The 26897-nt window shown below is 37.6% G+C and overlaps 2 protein-coding genes across 15 annotated transcripts in view; one reads left to right on the forward strand and one right to left on the reverse strand.

Moving 5' to 3' along the window:
- Window positions 1-17978, forward strand: part of MAGI3 (membrane associated guanylate kinase, WW and PDZ domain containing 3) — a 296027-nt gene extending 278049 nt beyond the window's left edge. The window contains exons 20-22 of one of the 3 annotated variants that reach the window (XM_055356397.2): window positions 5458-5596; window positions 6451-6569; window positions 7166-7278. In XM_055356397.2, the coding sequence (XP_055212372.1) occupies window positions 5458-5596; window positions 6451-6560 (249 nt within the window). In that variant the 3' untranslated portion in view covers window positions 6561-6569; window positions 7166-7278. Of the gene's footprint in view, window positions 1-5457; window positions 5597-6450; window positions 6570-7165 lie in introns of all 3 variants that reach the window. The other 2 variants (XM_055356399.2, XM_055356376.2) reach the window with 2 other exon arrangements.
- Window positions 17979-21448: 3470 nt separating this feature from the next.
- Window positions 21449-26897, reverse strand: part of PHTF1 (putative homeodomain transcription factor 1) — a 61702-nt gene continuing 56253 nt past the window's right edge. For 10 of the 12 annotated variants that reach the window (XM_031009097.3, XM_031009093.3, XM_031009104.3 and 7 more), the window contains 4 exons: window positions 25041-25196; window positions 23953-24048; window positions 22490-22615; window positions 21449-21966 (listed from right to left, as the gene is read on the reverse strand). In XM_031009097.3, the coding sequence (XP_030864957.1) occupies window positions 21946-21966; window positions 22490-22615; window positions 23953-24048; window positions 25041-25196 (399 nt within the window). In that variant the 3' untranslated portion in view covers window positions 21449-21945. Of the gene's footprint in view, window positions 21967-22489; window positions 22616-23952; window positions 24049-25040; window positions 25197-25797; window positions 26073-26897 lie in introns of those variants that run through there. The other 2 variants (XR_010129887.1, XR_008669908.2) reach the window with 2 other exon arrangements.

The raw sequence follows: 26897 nt of genomic DNA on the forward strand, positions 1-26897 counted from the left end.
TATGACAAAGAGGGACCGATGGCCAAATGCTTAGTACAGCTCATCAAGAACTGCTGAATCTACTTTCTAATAGAGACAATTTCATATGGTGACAAGAACATGGGTTTGGAAATCAGACAGGACATTCTCCTGAGTTTCCTCATCTGCAAAATGCAGAACCATATGTAAAATACACGGTCCAAGTAAACTTCTTAAAGTCTTAATAAGAGCATCTTGAGACACTGTTTACAGAGGATGGCATATTTATTCCTGGTTTTCTTGGTCCTTTCCCCTCCCCTCCCCTCCTATCTTCTCTTCTCTCTCTCTCTCTGTCTCTCTCTCTCACACACACACAACCTATTCAGTTACTTTACATCTGTGTTTCAATGCTTCTATTGTAAATAGTGTCACAAAAATCCAATTAAATGATAAATTAGGATATAATTGTTTTAAATGTTGGTTCCAAATATAACCCTCAGATCCACTAATCTCAGTAAACAAAAGGCAAACAGGCCTTAAAGCAGACAAAGTCTAGTTCTAAACATGTCATTCTCAGCCAGGAGTGGTGGCACATGCTTGTAATCCCAGCTACTTGGGAGGCTGAGGTGGGAGGGTTACTTGAGCCCAGGAGTTCCAGACCAGTCTGGGCAACACAGCAAAACATCCTCAGTTAAAAAACGACATGACATGCTTTATGAATGAGCAGAAACTTTAGAATCTAATGATGAAATCAGCTTTTATTTCAAGAATAAACTCTGAAAACAAAAGCAAATGAGCAATTAACTGTTAGACCCCAGTGTGCTCTAACCTGCAAGAAAATGTCAGCTTTTCAGAGAAGTCACTTTTTCGGCTATTAAATTATCAAAATCTTGACTTGATACAGCTCATGAGGGCTTTGCATATAACTAGTGCTCAATAAAATGTTATTGATGACAACTTTCTCTGGTGGCCGCTGTCCAAATGATAAGAGTTTATCTCTAGCTGACACTCGCACCACGGAGCCACCTGAGTGCCCGTCTCTGCCTCCCCCGCTTGCCTCTCCTCTTCTCCCTTTATTAGGTTGACAGCTGTACTTTGTGTCCTATACCTATTATTCCGTATCTCCAGCACCTGATACGGTGCCTTGAATATTCATATCAGGTGCTCCATAGATATTTGTTGAAAGAGTAAAATGTATGGATAATAATTCTAGATACTGAGAGAATTATTGTGTGTGTGTGTGTGTGTTTTTATTTTTAACATCAGTTCCCAGCACTTATTACTGGGTGAACAGGACTGGGGATATATGAAGTAATTAGCAACAATCTTAGTGTCATTAAGAAAACAAGAAATGTTAATTTGTAACATAGATGGAAGGGTATTGAGAATCATTGAGAGGTTCTTCCTTTCGGTCTGGTTAAGATTTAGAGAGGAGGGAGAAAAAAAGTGTTCTGGGATAAGGAACTGAGAGATAGCTGAATGGAAAAGGTTCATATTAGGGAATGGTGTCAAACTTAAATATTTAACGTAGAACATAATCAGATTTAGAAAATATTAAGTGTTTGCTGTCTTTGAGGCAACATGTATTTTCCTACACAACATGCATTTTTACTTATATTAGTCTCAAAAACTCTGAGATAGGTGACATTATCCCCACTTACAGATTTAAAACTGAGGCTCAAGGAGACTTAGTCACTTGCAGAGATCACTCAGCCTGTGCAGGCCACAGTGTGACCCAGGTATGACCCTAGTCCGTCGTCCTCGAAGATCGGTTCATGTGCTTTCCGCTATGTCAGGTCTTGGCTTGAGTCCAGTTTGGATTGGATTCATTGATAGGCAGACAGTTTCTTAACAGGTTGTGAGACAATATAAGCCATGTGGTAGAAATATTTTGTCATTTTAATACATTTGTAGTGGATGTTGTTTTTAAAACGACAAGACTGCCTATAAAAAAATAGTGATTTGTTTAAAAAAGGGAACATTCTTTTTCCCTATTCTTCCTACTTCTTTTCTTTTGGTTCTATTTTTTTTCCTTTCTCTTTTCTTTCCTCTCTCTTCTCTGTCCCCATAATTATTTTTCAATAATACAAAACTGAACTTGAATCTTTGTTCTATTTATCAAGATGTTTTCTCCAAATTATTTTTTATCACATTTTTAAAGTGACTTAAAATGTTAAAAGGATGTTTACTGGGTGAATTTACTCCTCTGAATTTCCCTCTCAGAAGAGTCTTTTTCATCTGTAGTTTTGTGTATGTAGGTCTCTGCAGAATTTCTCCCGCTCTGAGGGCCTGTCTACCATAAATCTTAAAGCAATGGCTCCCCCTCCTTCCCCTCATTCAGTTTTAAAGTTAAACAGAAATGACACCTGGTGGCAAGTCTGTTCAATTACAAGTTTTTGTGTTTTTGTTTTTGTTTTTTTTTTTTTTTGCAGTTTATTGCAGTAAAAGAATAAAAAGTGTTCTGGGTTGGAGAGCTTAAGCTAAAGAATGTGATTGAAATAAATTATAACCTCAAACATGTTTTACAAGATATGCCCAAAGCAGTGTCCAAATACTATCTACTTTAATTTTCTTTATCAGCAAGATTATATATCTAGTGCTAATTTATTACCTACATTGCCTCATGAGAATGATTCTTCTTCCATCATTTATCAAGGGAAATCTAAGTATTGGCTTTTGTTTCACTTATATATTCTGGATAGTAAGGGGTTTCTAAATTATTCTCCATCCTGTTGTCTTAGTTTGGTTTTATTAAGGTGTTTTCATCTTACATATTAAATCCATCAATCTTGTTTCTGATATTCTCCATTTGTTCAAGAGTAAGCCTCCCTTGTTTAAAATAAGTATGCAATAAGACCTCTAGTCTATTTCATAGTTGACTTGAATTTTTTTGCATTGTATAGAATGGAGTGCAGTCTACAGTTAAATCTTCATAATGATACACTTTAAAATAGCTTGAAAACTAATATTTGCACTTGGTATATAATCATGTTTTATCTTAAGTCCTCCCAGAATCCCACGAAGTAGGTACTAATATTATCCTCATTTAACAGATGAAAAAAATGAGACCACAACACTAGAAAGAGGTGGAGCACAAGATGTGAACCACAGCCTCCTGACCGCCTGTGCCATGCTGTATCTGTAGAAAGAGTTGGCCCACTGACCTTTGTTAAATATTGAGTCCTTCTGTTTTGTTACTTCTGGATTGGCTTATTATTATTTCTATTCTTTAGTCACCTTGCAGCTAGCTTCAACTCAAAGGAACTTCTGGATTGTTTTAGTAAGCTCTTACAAATATTTGAGTATTTGCTTTTTGGAATTTCAGTAATATGCCATTGTTTAATTTTTCTGTTTTGAAGCCAGTATCCTTCATTTTACATGTCACCTTGAAATATATTTTTTCAACTTTTTTTTAATAAGTTCAGTGGGGCACATGTACAGGTTTGTTACACAGGTATATTGCATGATTCTGAGGCTTAGAATATGAATGAGTTCCCATCTCCCAGGTAGTGGGCATAGTACCCAATAGGCAGTTTTTTAGCCCTTGACCCTCTCCTTCCCTCCCCCATCTTGTATTCCCGTGTCTGTTGTTCTCATCTTTGTGTCCATGTGTACTCAGTGTTTAGCTCCCAATTACAATTGAGAACATGAGGTATTTGGTTTTCTGTTTCTGCGTTAGTTTGCTTAGGATAATGATGGCCTCCAGCTCCATCCATGTTGCTGTAAGGGGACATGATTTCGCTCTTTTTATGGCTGCATAGTATTCTATGGTGTGTATGTACCACATTTTCTTTATCCAATGCAGCATTCATCAACATGTGCTTGCTTGAAATAGATTTAAAATCAGTACCATCATTATGTTTAATTAGGTCTGTTCCAAAGTTATACTTGACTTTTACATATTTTCCCTTTTTCTTTTAAAATAACTCAGACATTTCTAGTAAATCACAATGGTACTAAGGTATATCTTATTCTGATCCCTAGTTTTATGTTTATTTTCCTGAGAAATGATTTTTTTTTTTTTTTGAGACGGAGTTTCGCTCGCTGCCCAGACTGGAGTGCAGTGGTGCAATCTCGGCTCACTGCAACCTCCACCTCCCAGGTTTAAGTAATTCTCCTGCCTCAGCCTCCCAAGTAGCTGGGATTACAGGCATGCGCCACCACACCTGGCCAATTTTGTATTTTTAGTAGAGACAGGGTTTCTCCATGTTGGTCAGGCTGGTCTCGAACTCCCGACCTCAGGTGATCCGCCAGCCTCAGCCTCCCAGAGTGCTGGGATTACAGGTGTGAGCCACCATCCCTGGCCCTGAGAAATGATTTTACACTAACATCATTAAGTTTATGCCAGTTACTGGTTTTAAATAAGTGTTCATATTAATCTATTCTCCAAGCTTAAGTTTTTAAGAATTTTAATCTATAAAGATGTCATTTATTCAAATACCTCATGTATATACAGGACATAGCAGCAGTTCAAAGGAATGAGCAGTTCTCCCTGGAGGCCAGGAAAGGCTTCAAAGATAAGAGCCCTCTGCCCAGGTTTTAGGAGATACATTTAAAATTCAGCTCAAGTTTGAAAGTACCCTTCACATTCGGACATAGCTCTGTAGTATCATTTGGATTGTTGTTAGTAAAATGTCTAACGTGTACCCAGTGCTCTCCTGCGAGAGTTGATAAGAGGACAAATGGCAGCAACAGGAAGAGACAATGTCCAGGTTTACTCACGCATAAAAACCCTACACAGGAAGTGCCCAGGTTTACTTATGAAAATCCTACACAGGGCCGGGCACGGTGGCTCACGCCTGTAATCCCAGCACTTTGGGAGGCCGAGGCGGGCGGATCACGAGGTCAGGAGATCGAGATCATCCTGGCTAACACGGTGAAACCCCATCTCTACTAAAAATACAAAAAATTAGCCAGGTGTGGTGGTGGGCGCCTGTAGTCCCAACTACTTGGGAGGCTGAGGTAGTAGAATGGCGTGAACCCAGGAGGCGGAGCTTGCAGTGAGCCGAGGTCTCGCCACTGCACTCCCGCCTGGGCGACAGAGCAAGACTCCGTCTCAAAAAGCAAAACAAAACAAACAAACAAAAAATCCTACACAGGAAAGTTTTATATGGCTATTAAAGATCTGGGCATCTTCAAATCAAGAACCAAATTCTAGAATTTGATTAACATTCTAAATTTGATTTCTATAAATTTAGAAAATTCCAAATCTGATTCTAGAATTTGATTCTTGATTTCAAGATGTCCAGATCTTAGTTAGTAGCCATATAAAACTTTCCTGTGTAGGATTTTTGTGAGTAAACCTGAACATTGCCACTTCCTGTTGTTTGTTGTCATCTGTCCTCTCATCACCTCTCACATGGCAGTACTGGGTACACGTTAGGTATTTTACAAACGAAAGAATCACTTAGCAAGGTTGAATGGCTCAAGAGCTGACAAAAGCAGAATTTACAAAGGATGCATAGTTTCAAGTTGTTCCTGTGAATGTTCTCTGTCTAGGTTGGTGACCAGATTGTTGAAATCAATGGGGAACCTACACAAGGAATCACACATACTCGAGCAATTGAGCTCATTCAGGCTGGTGGAAATAAAGTTCTTCTTCTTTTGAGGCCAGGAACTGGCTTGATACCTGACCATGGTAAGTAAAGTAGCCCACTAGTAGCTGAAAAGTTGTATATTAGGGAGGGGACAGAAGAAAAAGGAATATATATTTGGAGAGGATAGATATTTTACTAGTTAATTCAGAGGTGAATGCTAGAACCATGAAAAGCTAGTTACATAGCAGAGTTATCATAAATAGTATTAGAAAACAAGTGACTTAGGCAGGACTTTTGTTGGAATGGAATGTATTTTAAATTTAATCAGAAAAAACATATAGTTGTTTTTGTAGAGAAATGTGCCTATTAAAAAAGTGTATTAGAGGCAAACAATTTAAATACCATAAAAAATGTTTTAAATCTCTTCAAAATATCCCAGCTTTTTCTCTTACTTAGCTAATTACACATTACCAACCAATATTTTTATTTCTGTAAAGCAAGATAAGTTTATATTATAATGAATGCGCAGCATGAAAACGTAGGCTTTTCTGGTGACTCGGCAAAAAAAAGTGGCTATCACCCTACCTGGAGACAGGGAGTTGGACCTGAGACCATTTCTGTCCTGTATTAATGTTAAACTTCCTGGGTTTCCATGGCATGTTTTGAAATATCATGGTATTTGAAAGTCACTGTTTTTTGAGTGCACTATTCTAGAAATAAAGGCAGTACCACACCCACGCAGTACTTGCCTCATCTAGCTCCCCACCCCCTGCCCTACCCCACCCCACCCCATCCCACCGCTTTTGAGGGATAAGTGTAGACATAACCTCCTACAGTACCCTTCCAGCTTATGATTCTCTGACTGTATTATCTTCCACCATCTGCTTGTAAATCATATGTTCCCAGTGACATCTTTGCTAACTGCACTGATTTTTTTTTTTTTTTTTTCACATAGTCCTAGGCTTTTTCTCTTCCCTCTTCAGGTTTGGCTCCTTCCGGTCTGTGCTCCTACGTGAAACCCGAGCAACATTAAGGCTTTCAGGGCTTTTCTTGGTCTTTCCTTAAAAAGACTTGGTAAATTTGCATGTCTTGTAAATCACTTTCTTCTTTTGTTTTCTTTTAAATTAAAAATGATGCTATTAAATACATCTATTTCTATCTTCTGCACTTTTCAGTCTTCTTTTGACATTAAATTTGACAGCTTAATGCAAGAGAATTATTACAAATGCCCATGAGCCTCATTCTGGTTACCACAGTTTGGTTTCCTTTATTAATCAGTGATTTTGCCATATCCTAAACTGTATCAATTCATAATAATTAGTGAGCTTCTTGGGCCACGTAATTTGGTTCAGCTTTATAACTTGTAAGTTCTAATTGGGCTTTACTAATAGAGAATTTACAGATCATATATTATCTCACTAATTATATGTAATTGGAAAAAATGAATATTATTTTATGTATACAAACAACCCGTCCTTCACGTATGAACAGATGTCTGTACACATCTGCCTTTATAGACAGATATGTTGTAAACATATACAAACTGTATAAAATACTCATAGGCTTTTTAAGCAGTTACAACAATTCAAATGGCTGTCAAAGTTCAAAACGTATTGCTCCTATTTGTAATTCTAAAATTTAATAATATTCCATTCAAATCACTTTTTTAGGTGATTGGGATATTAATAATCCTTCGTCTTCAAATGTGATTTATGATGAACAGTCACCATTACCCCCATCTTCACATTCTGCTTCCATATTTGAAGAGTCTCACGTGCCAGTAATTGAAGAATCTTTGAGAGTTCAGATATGTGAAAAGGCAGAAGAATTAAAGGACATTGTGCCTGAAAAGAAAAGCACTTTAAATGAAAATCAGCCTGAGATAAAGCATCAGTCTCTTCTCCAGAAAAATGTGAGTAAGAGGGATCCACCCAGCAGTCATGGGCACAGTAACAAGAAAAATCTATTAAAAGTAGAAAATGGTGTTACACGAAGAGGTAGATCCGTTAGTCCCAAAAAGCCAGCCAGTCAACATTCAGAGGAACATTTGGATAAGATTCCTAGTCCTCTAAAAAATAACCCCAAAAGAAGACCCAGAGATCGATCCCTCAGCCCCAGCAAAGGGGAAAATAAAAGTTGTCAGGTCAGCACCAGGGCAGGTTCTGGACAAGATCAGTGCAGAAAAAGCAGAGGTCGGTCGGCCAGCCCAAAAAAGCAGCAAAAAATTGAAGGAAGCAAAGCTCCATCAAATGCTGAGGCCAAATTATTAGAGGGTAAGAGTCGAAGAATAGCAGGCTATACGGGCAGTAATGCTGAGCAGATCCCAGATGGGAAGGAAAAATCAGATGTCATCAGGAAAGATGCAAAGCAGCATCAGTTGGAAAAAAGCAGAACAAGGTCTCCAGAGAAAAAAAGCAAAAGAATGGTTGAGAAATCTCTTCCATCCAAAATGACTAATAAGACTACAAGTAAAGAAGTATCTGAAAATGAAAAAGGAAAGAAAGTAACCACAGGAGAAACAAGTTCTAGTAACGATAAAACAGGAGAAAATGTCCAGCTATCAGAAAAGAGACTGAAGCAAGAACCTGAAGAGAAGGTAGTTTCAAACAAAACAGAAGATCACAAAGGGAAAGAACTAGAGGCAGCTGACAAAAACAAAGAGACTGGAAGGTTCAAACCAGAAAGTAGTTCTCCAGTTAAGAAAACACCGATAACTCCAGGGCCCTGGAAGGTTCCAAGTGGAAATAAAGTCACAGGCACTATTGGTATGGCTGAGAAACGGCAGTAACCTTTAGTATAAAACAAAGAAAAACAAGTTGTAATCTTTTCTTACAGCAGCATTTTTCCAGAAAAAGCCTTTTTTTTTTTTTAGATATTCTGAAACAGATAAGTACATGTTAATGTGAGCATCAAGTTACCTAGGCTGCATGAAGGGCCTTAGGATTGCTAAGAACCAACTGTCCCCCTGGCCGGCTGCCCTCCCTCGCACTCAGGAAGGAGCTGCATCCACATGCTCATCTGACCCGCCCTGCTCAGGCTGCCCAGCTCGTCTTCATGAGTGTCTGAACAAATGACATATGTTGATATTAACAATGTGGTCACAACTCACTTTGTATTTGTGCCAAGTTATCTACTGTATCATGTCTGTTTTTATCCTTTTCGTTCAGCTGTTTCCACAGTAATGAAAAAGTTAGGTTTGGCTTGGAAGTTGATGTTCTCAATAGCATGTTGCATGTTTACAGAGAGAAATATGTGAGTCCTTGCAGAAGAAGAGACTGTTAACTCATCGTTAAAGATGGCCGTTGTCTCTTCTAACAGCTACTGATGATGTCCCACTTTAAAAATAAAACCCCCAAACATCACTACTTTCAGGGAAAAAAAATGTAGTCCAATATTGATGCTTTCTTATGGCTTTTTATTTTAATTTGGCTGGATACGTTGTTTCAAATAACTGTTAAAGATATTACTTACAATTGAATGTTCGAAATAAGAAAGTACTTTAAGCAATAGAGTTCATCTCCTGCTGTGTTATCCAACCTCGATGTATACTTACAGCATCTCAGGTCACCCTTTTTATTTCAGTTATTTAATTATGAAACCATAAAGAAGCATGTGGAAATAGTGTTTATTGCTCTTTGAAGAAAAACCACCAACTATTTCTGGATATTTTGGCTGTACCTACTACTAAAGTCATTAGTCTTTAATACATAATACATATTTGAAAAGTAAATGTATTATATAGATTATGTGAGGGACTTAATTATGAAACCAATTTCACAGTCCAAGTACCAACTCTTCTGGTAGCAGGTGCACAAGCTTGGCTGTTTAAAAACAACCTGTGTAGGGTATTCCCAGCAAATGAGGACAAATGTGTAGACAGTACTTACTGGATCTTATTTAACTTTTAGCTACATTACCTAACTTTCTTATTTAAAAACAAGAAAGGGAGACTAAACATCTGCTTAGCTTGTACACATTTTCAGAATTCTTTTTAAAAGTCTAGTTAAAGATGTTTCTTAGAAGTTGGAGACTGTTAACAACTTCCATAAAATAGATCCAGGTTTTTCAGTTCCCTGAAGCAGCATTCAGTAGCATCTATATAAATAAAGGCACCTTCTGAGAATAAAACTATTTTATGGAGTGTGTGAACACACTTGTTCTGTCACCTGGGTTCATCTTGTTGTGAAGCACATTATGTCCAGGTCCTTCCCTCTGGGAGTCTGACTGTGAAACTCTTTAACCCAACAACTGAATTAGCCCCTGTAGATAAGACATGCTTCCCAGAGTGAGATTTTTGAAATCCCCTTTTCATCCAGAACTATAGTTACCCACCTATTGTAACTATTCAAATAGAGCAAAATTAGGAGGCTTGATAAATACTAAGAATTTAGTACCACAGAAATTATTTATTATTTTCCCTGTAGTCCACAATTAGTGATAACGAATCCTATTTTTGTTAACTGTGACATAACTTTGATGTCATATGTTGTCCTATGTGGTTCTTCCTAAGTAAACTCTGTACTGATTATATACTGACTTAGCAATGTGGCCTTGGAATGCTGAGCAAAATGTGGATGTACTGGTTGTAAATGTTTATATATTGTACAGTACCTTTATATATACACTTGAGGTTCTGATTAGAGAAAGATCTGTAAATTGCTCATTATTTTTTATATAGATATTTAAAAAAAAAACAGTTGATGGCCTGCATTTCTTTTCCTGTCACATTGGTTTAATGTTGCTTTCTAATGGTGGAGCTAGGTCCCATCATAGTCTGAGTCCTCAAATAGATTTTGTCCCTCCAAGTAACAAACCTTCAAAGTCCTAAAATCAGGAAGAGTCTTATAATAATGATTTTACCTCTATAGCTATACTTTTATTTATAAATAGAGTTTGAAATTGTTTAGAGTTGAATATCATTATACCCATTTTTCATCTTTCATTGTAAAGAAAATAGCTTTGGATAAATAATTTGCTACTGAAAATCCTTTCTTAACAAACACTGTTGGGGAGAGAAGAGTTTCTTATTGGAAATTCAGCTACTAGACATTTATAATGGATATAGTAATGTAAGAAGTCCAGTTACTACAAGGTCACAAAATCCCATTTCATCAGACTAATGATTCACATTATCTTTAAAGATCATTTATTTAGTTTTATACTTACTTACTTCTTTTAGAATGTTTTGACTTAACTCCGTATGAAAAGTGCCTAAAACCTACTTCAAGACCATGGTTAATTTTATACTCTTAAGGTGAAATATAAATTCCCACTTACATTGCAAGAACTCATACTAAAAATAAACCCACGGTCAGGCACAGTGGCTCATGCCTGTAATCCCAACACTTTGGGAGGCCAATGCAGGCGGATCATTTGAGGTCAGAAGTTCGAGACCAGCCTGGCCAACATGGTGAAACCTTGTCTGTCTCTACTAAAAATACAAAAATTAATTAGCCAGGCATGGCGGCGGGTGCCTGTAATCCCAGCTACTCAGGAGGCTGAGACAGGAGAATTGCTTGAACCCAGGAGGCGGAGGTTGCAGTGAGCTGAGATCACACCACTGCACTCCAGTCTGGCTGACAGATGATGAGACTCCGTCTCAAAAAAAAAAAAAAAAAAAGTATACCCAAACTTCTAGTTCCCAGACCCCACAGTGAAGATGTGCCATAGCAGAGGCTGCGGAAACAAACAGGCAGTAAAATCGTTTTGTTGTTTCAGTGAACATATTTTCTTACTGGTCACAACAGGGAGAAAAGCTTTGAGATATTATTACATTGTCTCCCTAGTGAGATTAGAAGGCTAAGATCCTATGATATTGTCTTTAGTTACATCAGTCTTGAACCAGGCAGCTTTTGAACAGGGACAACTCTTTTATTTCAGAAGTCTTGGATCCAGAAAGGCACTTGGTTTTTTATTCTACATGAGAATACCTTGTTACTTCCCTTTTTAATAGCAAGATTCAAAAGAGAAATAAATGTAATCATGTAGAAGTAAAACCAAATGCTTTTAAACATGTAGACAAAGAATTTTATGTTTAATATGTCCACCATTCAAAGAGTAAGGATTTATAAGGCAAGGAGTATTCAGATTAAACTGTATAAAACAGTCTCACTAATGACTTCCAGAAAGCTGTATTTAAGTTGAAGCTTAGTCCACAGTGGAGCTAAGGAACATTGATATAAATAAACTTGTTACAAAATGTGACATTTCAGTCTGGTATGAGGAATACATCAGAGCAAGTTTTTACATCATCATGGCATGCTCCAAGGCCTAAAAACTATTTGTGCTTTTGAAACAATAACATTTATTTATTCAGGTGGCTCTTTTCTGGTTCTATTAGAGTTTATCGGAAATATGACTTGTTTAAAGCATGTCATTATTACATGGAATCTATAATCTTTTCTTTTAGCTAGCTGAATTAACTTAATATATCAACTAAGTTGGATATTTTTTCAACATTGCTAGGCAAGTAGCCTTAAGAATTATAAAGCCAGGCATGGTAGTAGACACCTGTAGTCCAAACTACTCAGGAGGCTGAGCTGGGAGGATCACTTGTGCCCAGGAGTTTGAGTCCAGCCTGGATGACACAGTGAGACCCCATCTCAAAAATAAATCTTTTTTTTTTTTCCCTTGAGATGGGGTCTCACTCTGCCACCCAGGCTGGAGTGCAGTGGCACGATCTTGGCTCACTGCAACCTCTGCCTCCTGGGTTCAAGCAGTTCTCCCACCTCAGCCTCCCCAGCAGCTAGGACTACAGGCGCGCACTACCACACCCAGCTAATTTTTGTACTTCTTGGTAGAGATGGGGTTTCACCATGTTGGCCAGGCTGGTCTCAAACCCCTGATCTCAGGTGATCTGCCCACCTCAGCTTCCCAAAGTGCAGGGGTTACAGGTGTGAGCCACTGTGCCCAGCCAAAAGAAAAAAAAATTTTTTTTAAGTAGTATAATAAGGGAGTATGAAGGCTTATAAGGAGTTAGAATTCTGGCTGGGCGCGGTGACTCATGCCTGTAATTCCAGCACTTTGGGAGGCCGAGGCAGGTGGATCAGGAGGTCAGGAGATCAAGACCATCTTAGCCAACATGGTGAAACCCGTTTCTACTAAAATACAAAAAATTAATTAGCTGGGTGTGATGGCGCATACCTGTAATCTCAGCTACTTGGGAGGCTGAGGCAGGGGAATCGCTTGAACCTAGGAGGCGGAGGTTGCAGGGAGCTGAGATCATGCCACTGCACTCCAGCCTGGCGACAGAGCAAGACTCTGTCTCAAAAAAAAAAAAAAAAAAAATTCTATTTAATAGAAAACTCTGAATCTTTCTTATTTATACATTAAAATAGGAAAACATAGCCAAGAGCTTTAATTTAGCTTAAACCTATATCTTGACAAATAATCCTGTGGGTATTTTGCAATATTGCATTCAAGTCAAGCCTAACTATTAGCAAATACACAAATCAAGAGCCATATTTTGTCCTTAATAAAAGATAATCGGCTGGGCACGGTGGCTCACGCCTGTATTCCCAACACTTTGGGAGGCCGAGGCAGGTGTATCACGAGGTCAGGAGATCGAGACCATCCTGGCTAACACAGTGAAACCCCGTATCTACTGAAAATACAAAAAATTAGCCAGGCGTGGTTGCACGTGCCTGTAGTCCCAGCTACTCAAGAGGCTGAGGCAGGAGAATTACTTGAACCTGGGAGGCAGAAGTTGCAATGAGCCAAGATCGCACCACTGCACTCCAGCTTGGGTGACAGAGCGAGACTCCATCTCAAAAAAATTTAAAAAAAAATAGAAAAATAAAAGACAACCATTTATTAACTAGAGTAATACCCTATTATACCTTATAGGCTCAGGATATGCTGCAGGAAAGGTATAGAATTATTGCACATTTGTGAAACTCACACTTCACTATTCAACATGGGCCCCAATAACAGCAGGGAGCAAAGGATTACTAAACTAGCCAGTACATGAATAGATTAGGTTTAATGAATTAACTCCCAAGTGACACACTGTATTTGGGAGAGAGACTCATCTAGCCTATTATGAGTGTGTAGATCTAAAAGTTTTCACACATAAATTTCATTAATTTGAAAGATTATTTTTAAACTGCATAGGTCCACTTGCCTCCAAATAAAATGAACCTAAAATAAAAACAAACTATACTTTGTGAGACATCCGGGTATTCAGAATTTTTCTACCTGTCTCTGAAAGTCAGAACCATACTCCAATGAGGCAAGTATTTGGTTATTCAACTTCTCAAAGTGTTTATATTATACATGGGCCATATTGTACATATTTAGAAAGTCTGTAGATCAGCAGTCCCCAACCTTTTTGGCACCAGAGACTGATTTCATGGAAGGCAATTTTTCCACGGACCTGGGGGCAGGGAGAAGGGATGCAGGGAGGGGGTGGTTTCAGGATGATTCAAGTGCATTACATTTACTGTGCACTTTATTATCATTTCATTGTAATATATAATGAAATAATTATACAACTCACCATAATGTAGAATCAGTGGGAGCCCCGAGCTTGTTTTCTTGCAACTAGATGTCCCATCTGGAAGTGACGGGAGACAGTGACAGATCATCAGGCATTAGATTCTCATAAGGAGCACACGACCTAGATCCTTGCATGCACAGTCCACAACAGGGTTCACGCTCCTCTAAGAATCCAATGCTGCTGCTGACCTGACAGAGGTGACCTGATAGAGGTGGAGCTCAGGCAGTAATGCAAGCAGTGTGTGAGCAGCTGTAAATATAGATGAAGCTTCACTCTCACCTGCAGCTCACCTCCTGCTGTTCAGCGTGGGTGTGGGTGGCTGGGGACCCCTGTGGTATATTATACACCCATAGCAACTTTAGGAGAGATAATTTTTCCCAATATAACTGCAGATTATAAAATTAAGTCAACAGTTATTTTTCTTACCCTTCTATGGTTATTACTATTCCAACTAAATGTATGAATGGCCTAATCTAATTGTTTTTACATCTTGGTTTAATTTCTCAGTAACAAGTAATTATCACCAAAATCTCATTCCTTTTTTGAAATCAAAACAAAAGCCCAAGTTCCTAGAAATTATTATACAGGGATAAATGAAGCACTGAAGGTGAGAGAACCATGAAATTACAGTTGATCCTGAACAACATGGGTTTGAATGGTGTGGGTCCACTTATATACAGGTCTTTTTCTGTAAGTATATTGGAAAATTTTTTTGAGATTTGTGGCAATTTGAAAAAACAAACCATGTAGCCTAGAAATATAGAAAAATTAAAAAGTTATGTAGATACTAGCCTATTTTATCATTTACTATAAAATACACACAAATCTATTATAAAAAGTTAAAATTTATAAAAATACAAACACAAACTGTACATGGCACCATTCACAGTTGAGAGAAATGTAAACAAAGATACAGTATTAAATCATAACTGCATAAAATTAACTGTAGTACATACTGAGCTACTATAATTATTTTGTAGTTACCTCCTGTTGCTATTGTGGTGAACTCAAGTGTCAAAAGATCTGTTTAAAACACCATGTGATGCTAATCATCTCTGTGTGAGCAGTTCATCTCTCCATAAACCGTGGATCACAGTAAAAAGTGATCCCTTGCGGTTCTTGCATATTTTTCATGGTTAGTGCAATACTGTAAACCTTGAGGACATAAAAACTGCAGGACCCATATGAAGTACCACCAGTCATAGAAGTGCTCCCAAGAAGCACAGAAGAGTCATGACATTACAAGAAAAAGTTGAGTTGCTTGATACCATAGATTGGGGTCTGTGGTTGCCCACCATTTCAAGATAAATGAGTCCAGCATAAGGACCATTGTAAAAGAAAGAAGGAAAGAGAAGAAAGAAGGAAGGAAGGGAGGGAGGGAGGGAGGGAGGGAGGAAATAAAAGAAAAACTCATGAAGCTTTTGCTGCAGTTATGCCACCAGGCATGAAAACCTTGCACTTTTTGTGAAACAGGTTTTAACTTGCATTTAAAATGCAGCTTCATGTGAGTATGGGAGTGCTCTAAGGCATATCTATAGATTCCAATGTGATTCAAGAAAAAGCAAAGTTGTATGACAAAGCAAAAGGAAAGTAGATTTGCTGATGAAGAGGCAGCAGACGAGTTCACAGATGCCATTCAGAAGATAACTGAGAAGAAAAGATATCTGCCTTAACAGGTTTTTAATGCAGAAGAAAGTGCCTATTCTGGGAAATAATGCCACAAAGGAAATTTATTAGAAAGATAAGCAAGCACCATGATTTAGGCAGGAAAGGATAAGCTAACACTGTGCAAATGCAGTTGTGTTTACGATCAGGACTACACATATCTGTAAAGCTGCTAACCCCCAAGCCTTGAAGAAGAAAAAAAACAGCTGACAGTCTTTTGGTTGTATACCAAGAAGTCCTAGACAATGAGAACCCTTTTTCTGGATTGGTTCTGTCAATGCTTTGTCCCTAAAGTCAGGAAGTACCTTGCTAGTAAGACACTACCTTTGAAAGTTCTTTTGATACTGGACAATGCCCCTGGCCACCTAAAACCCCATAAATTCAACACCAAAGCGATGAAGTGGTCTCTGTGCTCCCAAACACAACATCTTTAATTCAGGAATAAGGGGGTCATAAGGGCTTTTTAGATCCATTACACACAGTACTCTGGAAAGGACTGTCAATACTGTGAAAGAGAACCCCAAGAGAGAACATTATGAAAGTCTGGAAGGAATGATTATGCCATGCCACTGAAAATGCCATCATTGTTACAGAAAAAGCTGTGAAAGCCAACAAGCCCAAAACAATAAATTCTGGCTGGAGAAACCTGTGCAGATGTTGTGCATAACTTCATAGGATTTACAAAAGAGTCAGTCAAGGAAATCATGAAAGAGATTGTGGATGTGGCAAAAAAAGTGGGGTGTGAAGGGTTTCAAGAGAAATTCAGGAGCTAATAAACACCACACCATAGGAATTAACAGATGACTTGTTGATGGAGACGAGTGCTTCCAAATCAGTGCAAGATGATGAGGAAGAAAACTTAGAAGCAATGCCAAAGAACAAGATGATGTAAGACAATCTGGCAGAAGGGTTCCAATTATTCAAGGCTGCTTTTGACTTCTTTTACAACATGGACTCTTCTATGATATGGACACTGAAACTAAAGCAAACAGTAGAAGAACGATTGGTACCATATAGAAACATTTTTAGAGAAATGAAAAAAGCAAAAAGTCCAATTACAATGTATTTCTGTAAAGTTAGACCAAGTGTGACTGCCTCTTGTGCTTCCCCTTCCACCTTTGCCACCCCTGAGTCAGCAAGACCAACCGCTCCTCTTCCTCCTCAGTCTACTCAATGTGAAGATGACAAAGAGGAAGACTTTTATGATGATCCACTTCTACTTAATGAATGGAAAATATGTTTTCTCTTTCTTAGGATTTTCTTTATAACATTTGTCTTTTGTCTAGCTCACTTTAAGAATACAGTATATAATACAAATAACATACAAAATGTGTTGATTGTTTATGTTACTGGCAAGACTCCCAGTCAACTGTAAGCTATTAAGTTTTGGGGGCATCAAAGTTACACATGAATTTTTGACAGGAAAGGAGGATGGTGCCCCTAACCCCTGCATTGCTCAAGAATCAAATGTATGACCCTCTATCCTAACAGAAAAAAAAACCTACACAAATGGTAAATTACTTGAGGTCTATTCTTCATTCAACACATTTTTATTGAACACCTATTATATGTTCTGGGGACAAGAAGAAGTCTCTGCCTTCAAGGGACTTACACTCTAGCGGGAAAGGAAATGACAGACAGTCAAAAAATAAACACGATAAAATTGTGGTAAGTGCCATGAAGGAAATCAATAAGGTGATGTAACTGATAATGGATAAAATGGGTAACTACTTTAACTAGGGTCATCAGAGAAGGCCCTCTAAGGAACTGACAGCTGACAGCTGAGAGATAAGCAGCAGCCAGCCAGAGATGAACCTAAGAAAATATATTCCAGGCAGATGAAACAAGCTTGCACAAGCCTGATATGAGAAAGAACTTGGAATAATAGAAGAGCAGAGGGAGGTCAGTGTGGTGGTGAGGTAAAGGAGTGAGGCTGTAAAGTAAAGGAGGTGAAGCTGGAAGGCAAGGTAAGCATGATAATGAAGGGCCTTGGAAGCCACCAAAGAGAAAGCTAGGAAAGGTTTAAGTAGGAACAATGTTAGTTTCCAAATTTTGAGGCTCATTCATGTGGCTATGAAAAACCAACTGTAGGAGACAAGAATGGAAACAGACCAGTGGGTCACACAGTAGTCCAAGTGAGAGTGAAGGAGGTTTAACCTAGTAGCTGTGGAAATATAGAACTGGCATGACATGGTAGTAGATTAGATACGGAGCTTTCGGCCTGAGCAATTGGAGAAACTCACTTACTAAGGTAAGGAAGAGTTGTTTTACTCTTCAACTTACAAACAACTGAAAAACAATTTTAAAAATATGAAAAAAAAATGGATTTTAGATATTAGACACCAGGCAGCACAGGACAGTAGAATTAAACAAGGTGAGTCCCATGATTGCTCCAAGATTATTGCATACAGGCAGTTTTACAAGGAGGCAGTTTCTAGGCTGTGGTGCAAGAAGGGAGAACCCAAAAAGAACCAAGCAGTCTTGCTGAGTTGAGGAGACAGAATTGAGAATTTGGGGAAGGCCTGGGGTCTAGAATTTTAGGTAGGAGTACCAGAGAGAATGCAGCTGCACAGAAAGGGAGGGGCTCCAGAGACATGCAGAGGGCTCCTTTCAAGTCTTTGGCTGAATATTGATCAGCACAAGCATGTGAGGGAATACCCAAGAACAGGTTAAGAACCTCCAAGAAGCAGGCAGAAAAATTCCAAAGTTCACACAAGTCTGGGAATAGTTCATGCTACTACAGCCAAAGAAAAAACCTCATAATGAACAGAGCATTAGGTAGAATACTCAGAAGGATATTGCTTCAGTAAATGGAGAAAAACTAAAGGCTGCTCTTGCCCACCTAACAAAGCTTAAAAGCAAGCCTTGAAATAATCAGACTGTTTCCAATAACTTTACAGTGTTCCAAAACAAAGCTCTCAAGAATATTTAAAAGACTACCAAGAATACACACATACACACAAAAACCAACAGCATAAAATTCATAGCCAATAAAAAATTACCAGGCATGCAAAACAGCAGTACAATGACCCAAAATGAGGGGGGAAAATGACCCCAATAACTGTTTTAATATCTTTATATACTATTCCTATTATAAATGTATTATGTTAAATGAGGTAGAGAAAAGAATACTCATGTTAAAGATAGACATGGAAGATATAAAAAAGACCAAAATCAAACTTCTAGAGATGAAAAATGTATAGGATGGGATCAATAGCAAATTAGTGCAAAAAAAGCAAACTTGAAGGCACAGCAAAAGAAACCATCCAAAATTAAAACAAAGAAAAGGCTGGAAAAACATATAAAGCATCAATGAGTTGAGGAACAACTTCAAGCAGTCTAATATACATGTAAATTTGAGTCCCAGAAGGAAGAAGTAAGAGTAGACTATAGAAAATTTATTTTAAGGAATAGCAAAAATTTTTCCAAACTGTATGTGAAAATAGAAAACTACATATAAAATAATATGATTACAAACCCACAGATCCAGTAAGTTCAACAAACCCCAAGCACAGAACACATGAAGAAAGCTAAACCAATGTACACTATAATTGAATTGCACAAATTCAATGGTAAAAAGAAAAATCTTAAAAGTAGCCAGAGTTTAAAAAAAAAAAGAAATAAAGAAAAAAGACACTTAACATACAGAGGAGCAAAGATTAGAGTGACTGTAGACTTCTTGTCAGAAACAATGCAACAACCCAGGAGGTAACAGCACAACCACATCTTTAAACCTAGAATTTTATACCCAGCAAAAGCATCTTTCAAACATAAAGATTTAAAATCTTTCTCAATAGGGTAGGCCTACACACCTTGCTAAAAGGATTTTGGATTTTTACCTTCAAAGTGCTAGTAAGCCACTGATGGATTCTAAATGATGAGACTTACATTTCAGAAAAGACATATTACATTTTTGAGATGAGTGGGTTAGGTGTGGGGGAAAGAGGAGTCAAGCATACATAAGAGCAGAGATAGCAGAAACTTGCTCAAAAAACAAAGGATGCTGACTTAAATAAGAGCAGTGGCAGTGGGGAGGAAGAAGAGTGGACTGATTGGAAAGATATCTAGAAGATAATTATTCAAAGACTCAGTGATTGCTTGGATGCGAGGTATGAGGAAGAAAAATGAGTCAAGAATCATTCCTAAGTTTCTGATATGATTAACTATACTTACATATAATTTTACCCACCTGAAAAATAATTTAAACCAATATACACCATCAAAACCACAACTGAAGCAATCCACACAATTGAATTAATACACTCTAAACACTGCTTTTAAACTAAGAATTAACTGTGTAAAAGTTGTACATAAAAATAGAACAGCATTTTTGTAGAAGAAAAAGATGAAGGCATCAGTTTTCATTTGAAATTTGCAGTGAGCTCAATTTTGGATTTGAGATCACTGCTACTGTTCCCTATGGAAACAGTAAAAGCACGGTTTCTATGAACCATCTGTTGAGATGCTGAAGTGCTTCTACAGAACACTGCCTTCTAAAGGTTTATCACTATAATGGAGTTTTACCATTTAAAAAATTATAACTCATGTATAAAAGGCTGCATATTTTTGGTAATCAACTTCTAGTTCAGCAACCTTGCTTTCCATATTTCTATCTTCACAGTTAGGAATTATCAGTGAGATTTTTTTTTAAGGACTTTAAATAGTAGTAACACATTTCTTGTAGATTTGCTGAGTACTAAATACTTTACACTGTGCAAGTACCTTACATGACAACCTCATTTAATCTTAACAACCTTATTATGTAGTTATTATCTCCACTTGTAGTTATTATCCCCATAAATGGGTTAACAAGTGAGAAAATTGATATACAAAGAGCTAATATGTGGCAGGGCCAAAGATTTGAACCCAGAAAGGTCTGACCTCAATCCCTGGACTCTTCAGAGATCCACCTCTAAACCTCACAAATATTCCTGCTTATTAGAAAATGTGCAACTGATCCTCTGATTTTGAATGAATACATGCTTTACATGTAATAACCAAGTTTCTAAATTATGTTTATTTAAAACTTCACAAAACCTTATCATTAAAATGTTCAAGCTTTCAATTTGCCTCAAAGAGATTCTTGCAAATTAGCCAGGTGTGGTGGCGGGCACCTGTAATCCCAGCTACTCGGGAGGCTGAGGCAGGAGAATCACTTGAACCCAGGAGGCAGAGGTTGCAGTGAGCCAAGGTGGTGCCACTGCACTCCAGCCTGGGCAACAGAGTGAGACTCTGCCTCAAAGAAAAAAAAAAAAAGAGAGAGATTCTTCAAAGCAGGTAACTTAATGAGCAAGAATTATAAGTAGACTATTAGAGCTTTCATTAACATATGTATATGCATGTGTATAACAGGATGCTGCATTACAGAACCTATATCATCAGAGGCATGGCATGGCCGATTATAGACACTGAGGACCTGAAAATGTACGGAGGGTTTAATACATTAAGTTGCACAACTGATAAACTATCAATGATGCTTGTGATAGGACACATAGCACTGTGTTAGGAACCACAACTCAGATGATCTATATGGAAACAATGCTTCCATGGCTTCCACATAGAATGTGGAAACCATGTTGTATGATGGAAATGGATGAGTAGGCATATACTTAAATTTTTCATGCTGAATTACATGGCATATTGTACGCACGCATCGTTCGCCAACAACTATACAGTTATTAACTCAAAGTCGTAAACGAACAAAACAGTTCTCCACAGTTTAACAGAAACTCACAGTTTAAAAGTTAATTTTCTTCCTTCAACAACAAAGAAAACCTAGAAACTGAAAGTCTCCAGTAAAGTTCTTTTATTCGGATTTAACCTAAAATAGTTTGCTTGATCTCTCTTTAATAGAGAAATGAAATCTCCAGTTCTACAGACTATAATGGAAAAGTATTGAATTTGCATATTTCCAATAAAAGATATTTGCTTCATGCTTTGGGCATCTATCATAGTTGCCCAAAAGACTATGTCCAGTAAACATAACTGTCACAGTACTGAAGCGCAAACTTACAAAATTGTCCTTGTGTTACCACAACACACACAGTCTTTAGTCAGCTGACTATTCATGTTGTTTGAAAAGCATGAAAATACAGGTTTTTAGCATGCACACCCAGCTGGAAAAGGACTTGCTCCTCCAGAAACACCATTCATTCGCTTTGGCAGAGCTGAGAGCACCTGTGCATGTGAACAAGCAGGTGGGTATCTCACTGGTTTCTGCAGTCATCACTTTCCTTGATAGGTAAGTTTTGATACCAGCCAGGGGAGAGTCCAGGCATTTAACTCAGCTTATGATTTAATTTTCCACAGCTAAGAAAACAAAATCACCAAAATAAGTTAGTTCTAGGAAAACCAGGTGGGATTTATAGGTACACTTACATGACTATAAACTAAGAATCCTTTATAAAAGAAGAAAATGTATCAAGTCTGGCAATAGCAACCATAGAACATCATAGAGAAAAAACATTTAAAACTTCCAGGATCAAAAATAATACAATGCAGTTCATGTACTGGTTTTCATTCATTCTACATCTGTACATTCCCCAGGATCAGAGTAAGACCATTACCCAGCTCAGGCTATTAAACTGATATGAAATTCAAACTTGTTTTTTTTGTTCCATTCAAGAGCACTGTCTGTTATATTTGTGTAAAATGAGAAAACCGAAGCTGAAAAGCCTGTGGACCACCAATCAAAATGGCTATTTCTTTACCTCAAGAGTTATTTGCATGCTAGAAACACACACACACACACACACACACGTGTGAAGAACACAGATTTCTGTATATAGTAATTTTTAAGACTAGGATGCTACAGAGTGGTGGGGATACTTACTCTTATATTAAATCCTAGAAGATCACTTATAACACCTGAGACAGCAGAAAGGATAACTACTCTTGTGATATTATAGATTAAGGGATTCATTGTCAGTCCATAGAGTCTAAATGGTGTGTCCAGCTCCTACAAAAAACATCAAAGAATTGAAATGAGATACATGTTTTCTCATAGCTACTCAGTGACTTCTTGCTGTGTTTTGTCTTGGGTATAGATGAATGCTTAAGGCTGTCTTTCCTTAATATTCAAAGAGCTACCTTCAAAAAATCCATAATGTGTTCTCACCTACTTTTCTACTAACTAAGATTTTTTTTAGGTGGATTTGAGCAATATGTCATTTGTAGTTTTATATATATATATATTTATATATTTTTATATATATATATTTATATATATACACACACACACACACACACACACACATACACACATATATAAAATATGACAGACATCAGCAATCATCAGAACCTGGGTAACAAAATTGGAAATTTTTTCACAGTAGTTATTAACCCAAAACCATCAGGTCAGCATTTTGAATCTACACAGCCTAGCATCTATCTCTTACTGGGTTCTGAGAAGTAAAACATTAATTAATGTATTTAAAACAGGTTAACTCACTTTATTTTTCTGGTATAAAACCACCACATGGTGGCCATAGCTAGAGCTTGGGTCCTCTACATGGAAAGTCTGGTATGGGTCTTTAGGCCATGGTCACTAAATTCCTGATAGGGAGACTTGGTGAACATGTCTCTTACCAGAGGTTGGGGGTGAAATAGCTGTAGGTCTTGGAGATGGCATCAAAGGTGCCCTTGGCAAAATTGGCCAGGGTAGCAGCGCAGTCCCCAGTCAAAGTGCAGCAGTGGTGGGTAACCACCATCAGCAGCAGGTTCCTGGACACAGGGGCCAAGACAGTACCAATGCCTCTGGAGGCAGGGATGAGGCCACCAGCACAGAGATGCAGGCTGCCAGTCACCTTGCAAGGGTAGTGTGAGTGTGAGGCTTGCTAATCTTGTTCCCCCAGTAGTCTCCTCACACAGGGAGGATAAAGAGCTTGACCATGATTATAGCCCCATGGATGGTGCTAGCTACCTCCTTGGAGCACTAACACCCAGACCAACATAGCCGTTGTAGTCCTCAATGGTGACAAATGCCTTGAACCTGGTCCTTGATGCACAGAGAAGAGGCAGATCTCCTCCAGGGACTTGATCTTCATGTCCTTGACCAGATGGCCCAACTTGGTGATGGGGAGCCACTCTTTGTCCTTAACCTTGCCTCCAGGAGCTCTGTGACCTCACCTCTGGTCCTAACCACCACTGTGACCCCTACCCCTGATGCCACTGTGGAAGAGTCCACTTCCAGGACCCCTCCCAACCCAAGGTATCATCTGCCATTTAATGTTTTCTTAGAGAAAAGACTGATTTAACTCAAATGATAGTAAAAGTGTATCATAGCCTATGACTTACTTTCAACAACTTGGTGGACAGCTTTAATACATTGTTTACTAGAGTAAGCTGTTCTTTCTTATTTGGCTTTTTTTCCATCTTAAGATATAAATTAATCTAAGGGAAGGAATAGAAATTAAGGTAAATTTCTTAGAAAAAATATATATACTGCATAAAATCTGGCATATTTCAAAGGTCATGTTTTCAAGTAAAATAAATTTTGAAATTCCAATAGCTATTGTTACAGAGAACATATGTCATGTGCTCTAGCCCCCATTCCTGATCAGTCTCCCTCTGGCAAAGAAAAACTATTTAGTGATGAAAAATTAATGATGAAGCAATTTAAATATCAAAACAATGAAAAATTTTAATATTACTTGCAACATAACATAATTAGCACGTAAGCACCTTGAGTTCAAAACCTCTATCTTATTCATCTCACTATCCCCCTAGATAATCTAACATCCTCATTAAACATTTATGGAACGGAAGAAGATAACTCCTTTTACTTTACTAATTCCTTATATTTTGCCTTGTAGGAAGAATTCTCCATTATGATTCTAAGACAAAAAAAAACAAAAACGAATGATAAATGTTTTTATTCAAAGTTTACAGAAAAACTTGAAATTAAAAACAAAATTAAAAAAACTTTATACTACTCTGTATTTACGAGAGATATTTCTCAATCTTAGTGTCTATTCACATACTGAAAACCAAGTATCTTCCAAACACTGAATAATATATTCTATGTCTGATACAGAAGAATTCAAGAAGCTTATTATACATGCTAAATGACAAGTACTCTAAAGATCTAATACTTGACATAGAATATGAGATTAAAAGCATGCTCCATTACCACCAATAAAAATCTCTCCATAGTATACAAAGTCTTTTCAATCCATTAGATCTTAATTCTCACAGAGCAGGAGGAGATATTACATCCATTTTATTAGGGATAAGCAACTACAGAGCAGCAAAGTGACTTGTGAGGTCCTGTAGCTAGAAAGTGACAGCTAGACCGTGATTAAACCCTGAATCCTCTGCAGGAACCTTACAGCGTATTACGCTACCCCTAACCACTAAACCCAATTGACAGGACTGATCGATACCTGTTCTGTAAGTAATATCGAAACATTGCTGTATTTCTTATTGGTTTCAGACCCCAGTGAGGCCAGACGCAATAAGAAAAGTAGTAAAGCTGTTTCCCAGATCAAAAACTCCCAGTTATAAGCATCATTCAGGAAAGTTTTATGTCCTTGGAGAACCTATACAAAGGATCAAAAAAAAGTTAAGTTTTTCATTTACCTTAAAATCATGTAATTACTCTTTTACTCTGTCAATTTAAGAACATTTCCAAAAATCCAATATTTTAATACTGAAAGCAGAAGAGCTTTAATACTCATAAAGTATTACCTATTTATTTAATCACTATATATTTCTCTAAGCTTTCTAGATTTTCTCCTTTAGCAAGGGTCTAGAAGTAACAAAGAAGGAAAATACCACAAATAAAATAAGACAAATGCATTTGCAGCTACTTTAACTATCAGTGTGTCCACTCACAACTATATGGCAACCATTATTCAAAGTAATAACTTTGCTTTATGTCAAGTGAGCTCCCTAAAACATGTGGCTCATTCCACTGGTATGACTAGAAAATCCTAAGGATCAGTTCTTTATTCTGTTTTAGGCTCCAAATAACAATAGCAGCAGCAACTACCATATATTGAGTGCCTATTATGTGTCAAATTTTCCAGTAAAAGGTTTTTGTTTTTGTTTTTAAATTTGTTGATTTAAAAGTAAAGAAATTTACTCAAACAAGCCCAAAGTGAGATGGAATTTACTGAAAAACATACAAATAATGCTCACAGAAACCTTGTGAAAAACAGGAAGTCACCAAGCAGCTGCCCTCTCCATCTCGCTTCCCCCAGGGCTACGTAGGCTCCCATCTCCACTCCTCTTAGCCAGCTCCATTGCCTTACAAGACCTTTGTTTTCTGCCTCCCCACTGAGTTTGACTCATATTAGCTTTGGCTTGTCATGGCACCCTAGCAGCAGACTTCTCAAGATAAAATGTGGAAATCAGAAAGCAATAGAATCCTAAAAGTGCTGAAAGGAAATAACTGGCAACCTGGAATTCAATTCCTGGTAAAAAAAAAAAAAAAAAATCATTCAAAAGTGAAAGTGATAAAATATTTTTTCAAACAAGCAAAAACTGAGGGAATTCATCACCAGCAGACTGGCACTAAAATAAATACTAAAGGAGTTACTCAGGTAGAAGGAAAATAATCCCAGAGAGAAACACAGAAATTCAGGAAATAAAAAGCAATGGAAAAGGTAAATATGTGAGTAAATATGATTAATTACACAAAACAATAATAATTACATCTTGTGGTTTTAAAATATATGTAAAATTAAGGTGAAGGACAATAATACAAAAGGTGAAGAGGTAAATGGGATAAACTGTTCTAAGGGCCTAGCATTATCAAGAGAGTGATAAATTAATCAGTTTATTAGACTATAAAAAATTAAGCATGCATGTTGTAATCTCTTTACTACTTACAACAATAGTAAAAGAATATATAACAAGTTAATAGGATTAAGTGGAATATTTAAAAATATTTGGTTAATAAAAAGATGACAAGAGGAGTGAAAAAGGAAAATTAGCAGGTAGAAAAAGTAAGAACCAAATATATTTGTAGTTACAGTAACAACATTAAGTTTAAATGGGCCAGACACTCCAAAATCTAAGACTGTGAGGATGATTAAAAAAACAAGTAACCAACTGGGCACAGTGTCTCATGCCTGTAATCCCAGCACTCTTGGAGGCCGAAGCAGGAGGATCCCTTGAAGCCAGGAGTTCGAGGCCAGCCTGGGGAACAAAGCCAGACTCCACTTCTATGAAAAATTTAAAAATTAGCCAGGCTAGGTGGCATGTGCTTGTAGTCCCGGCTACCAAAAAAAAAAGGA

Source organism: Gorilla gorilla, chromosome 1, assembly GCF_029281585.2.
Source record: "Gorilla gorilla gorilla isolate KB3781 chromosome 1, NHGRI_mGorGor1-v2.1_pri, whole genome shotgun sequence".
NCBI lineage: Eukaryota > Metazoa > Chordata > Mammalia > Primates > Hominidae > Gorilla > Gorilla gorilla.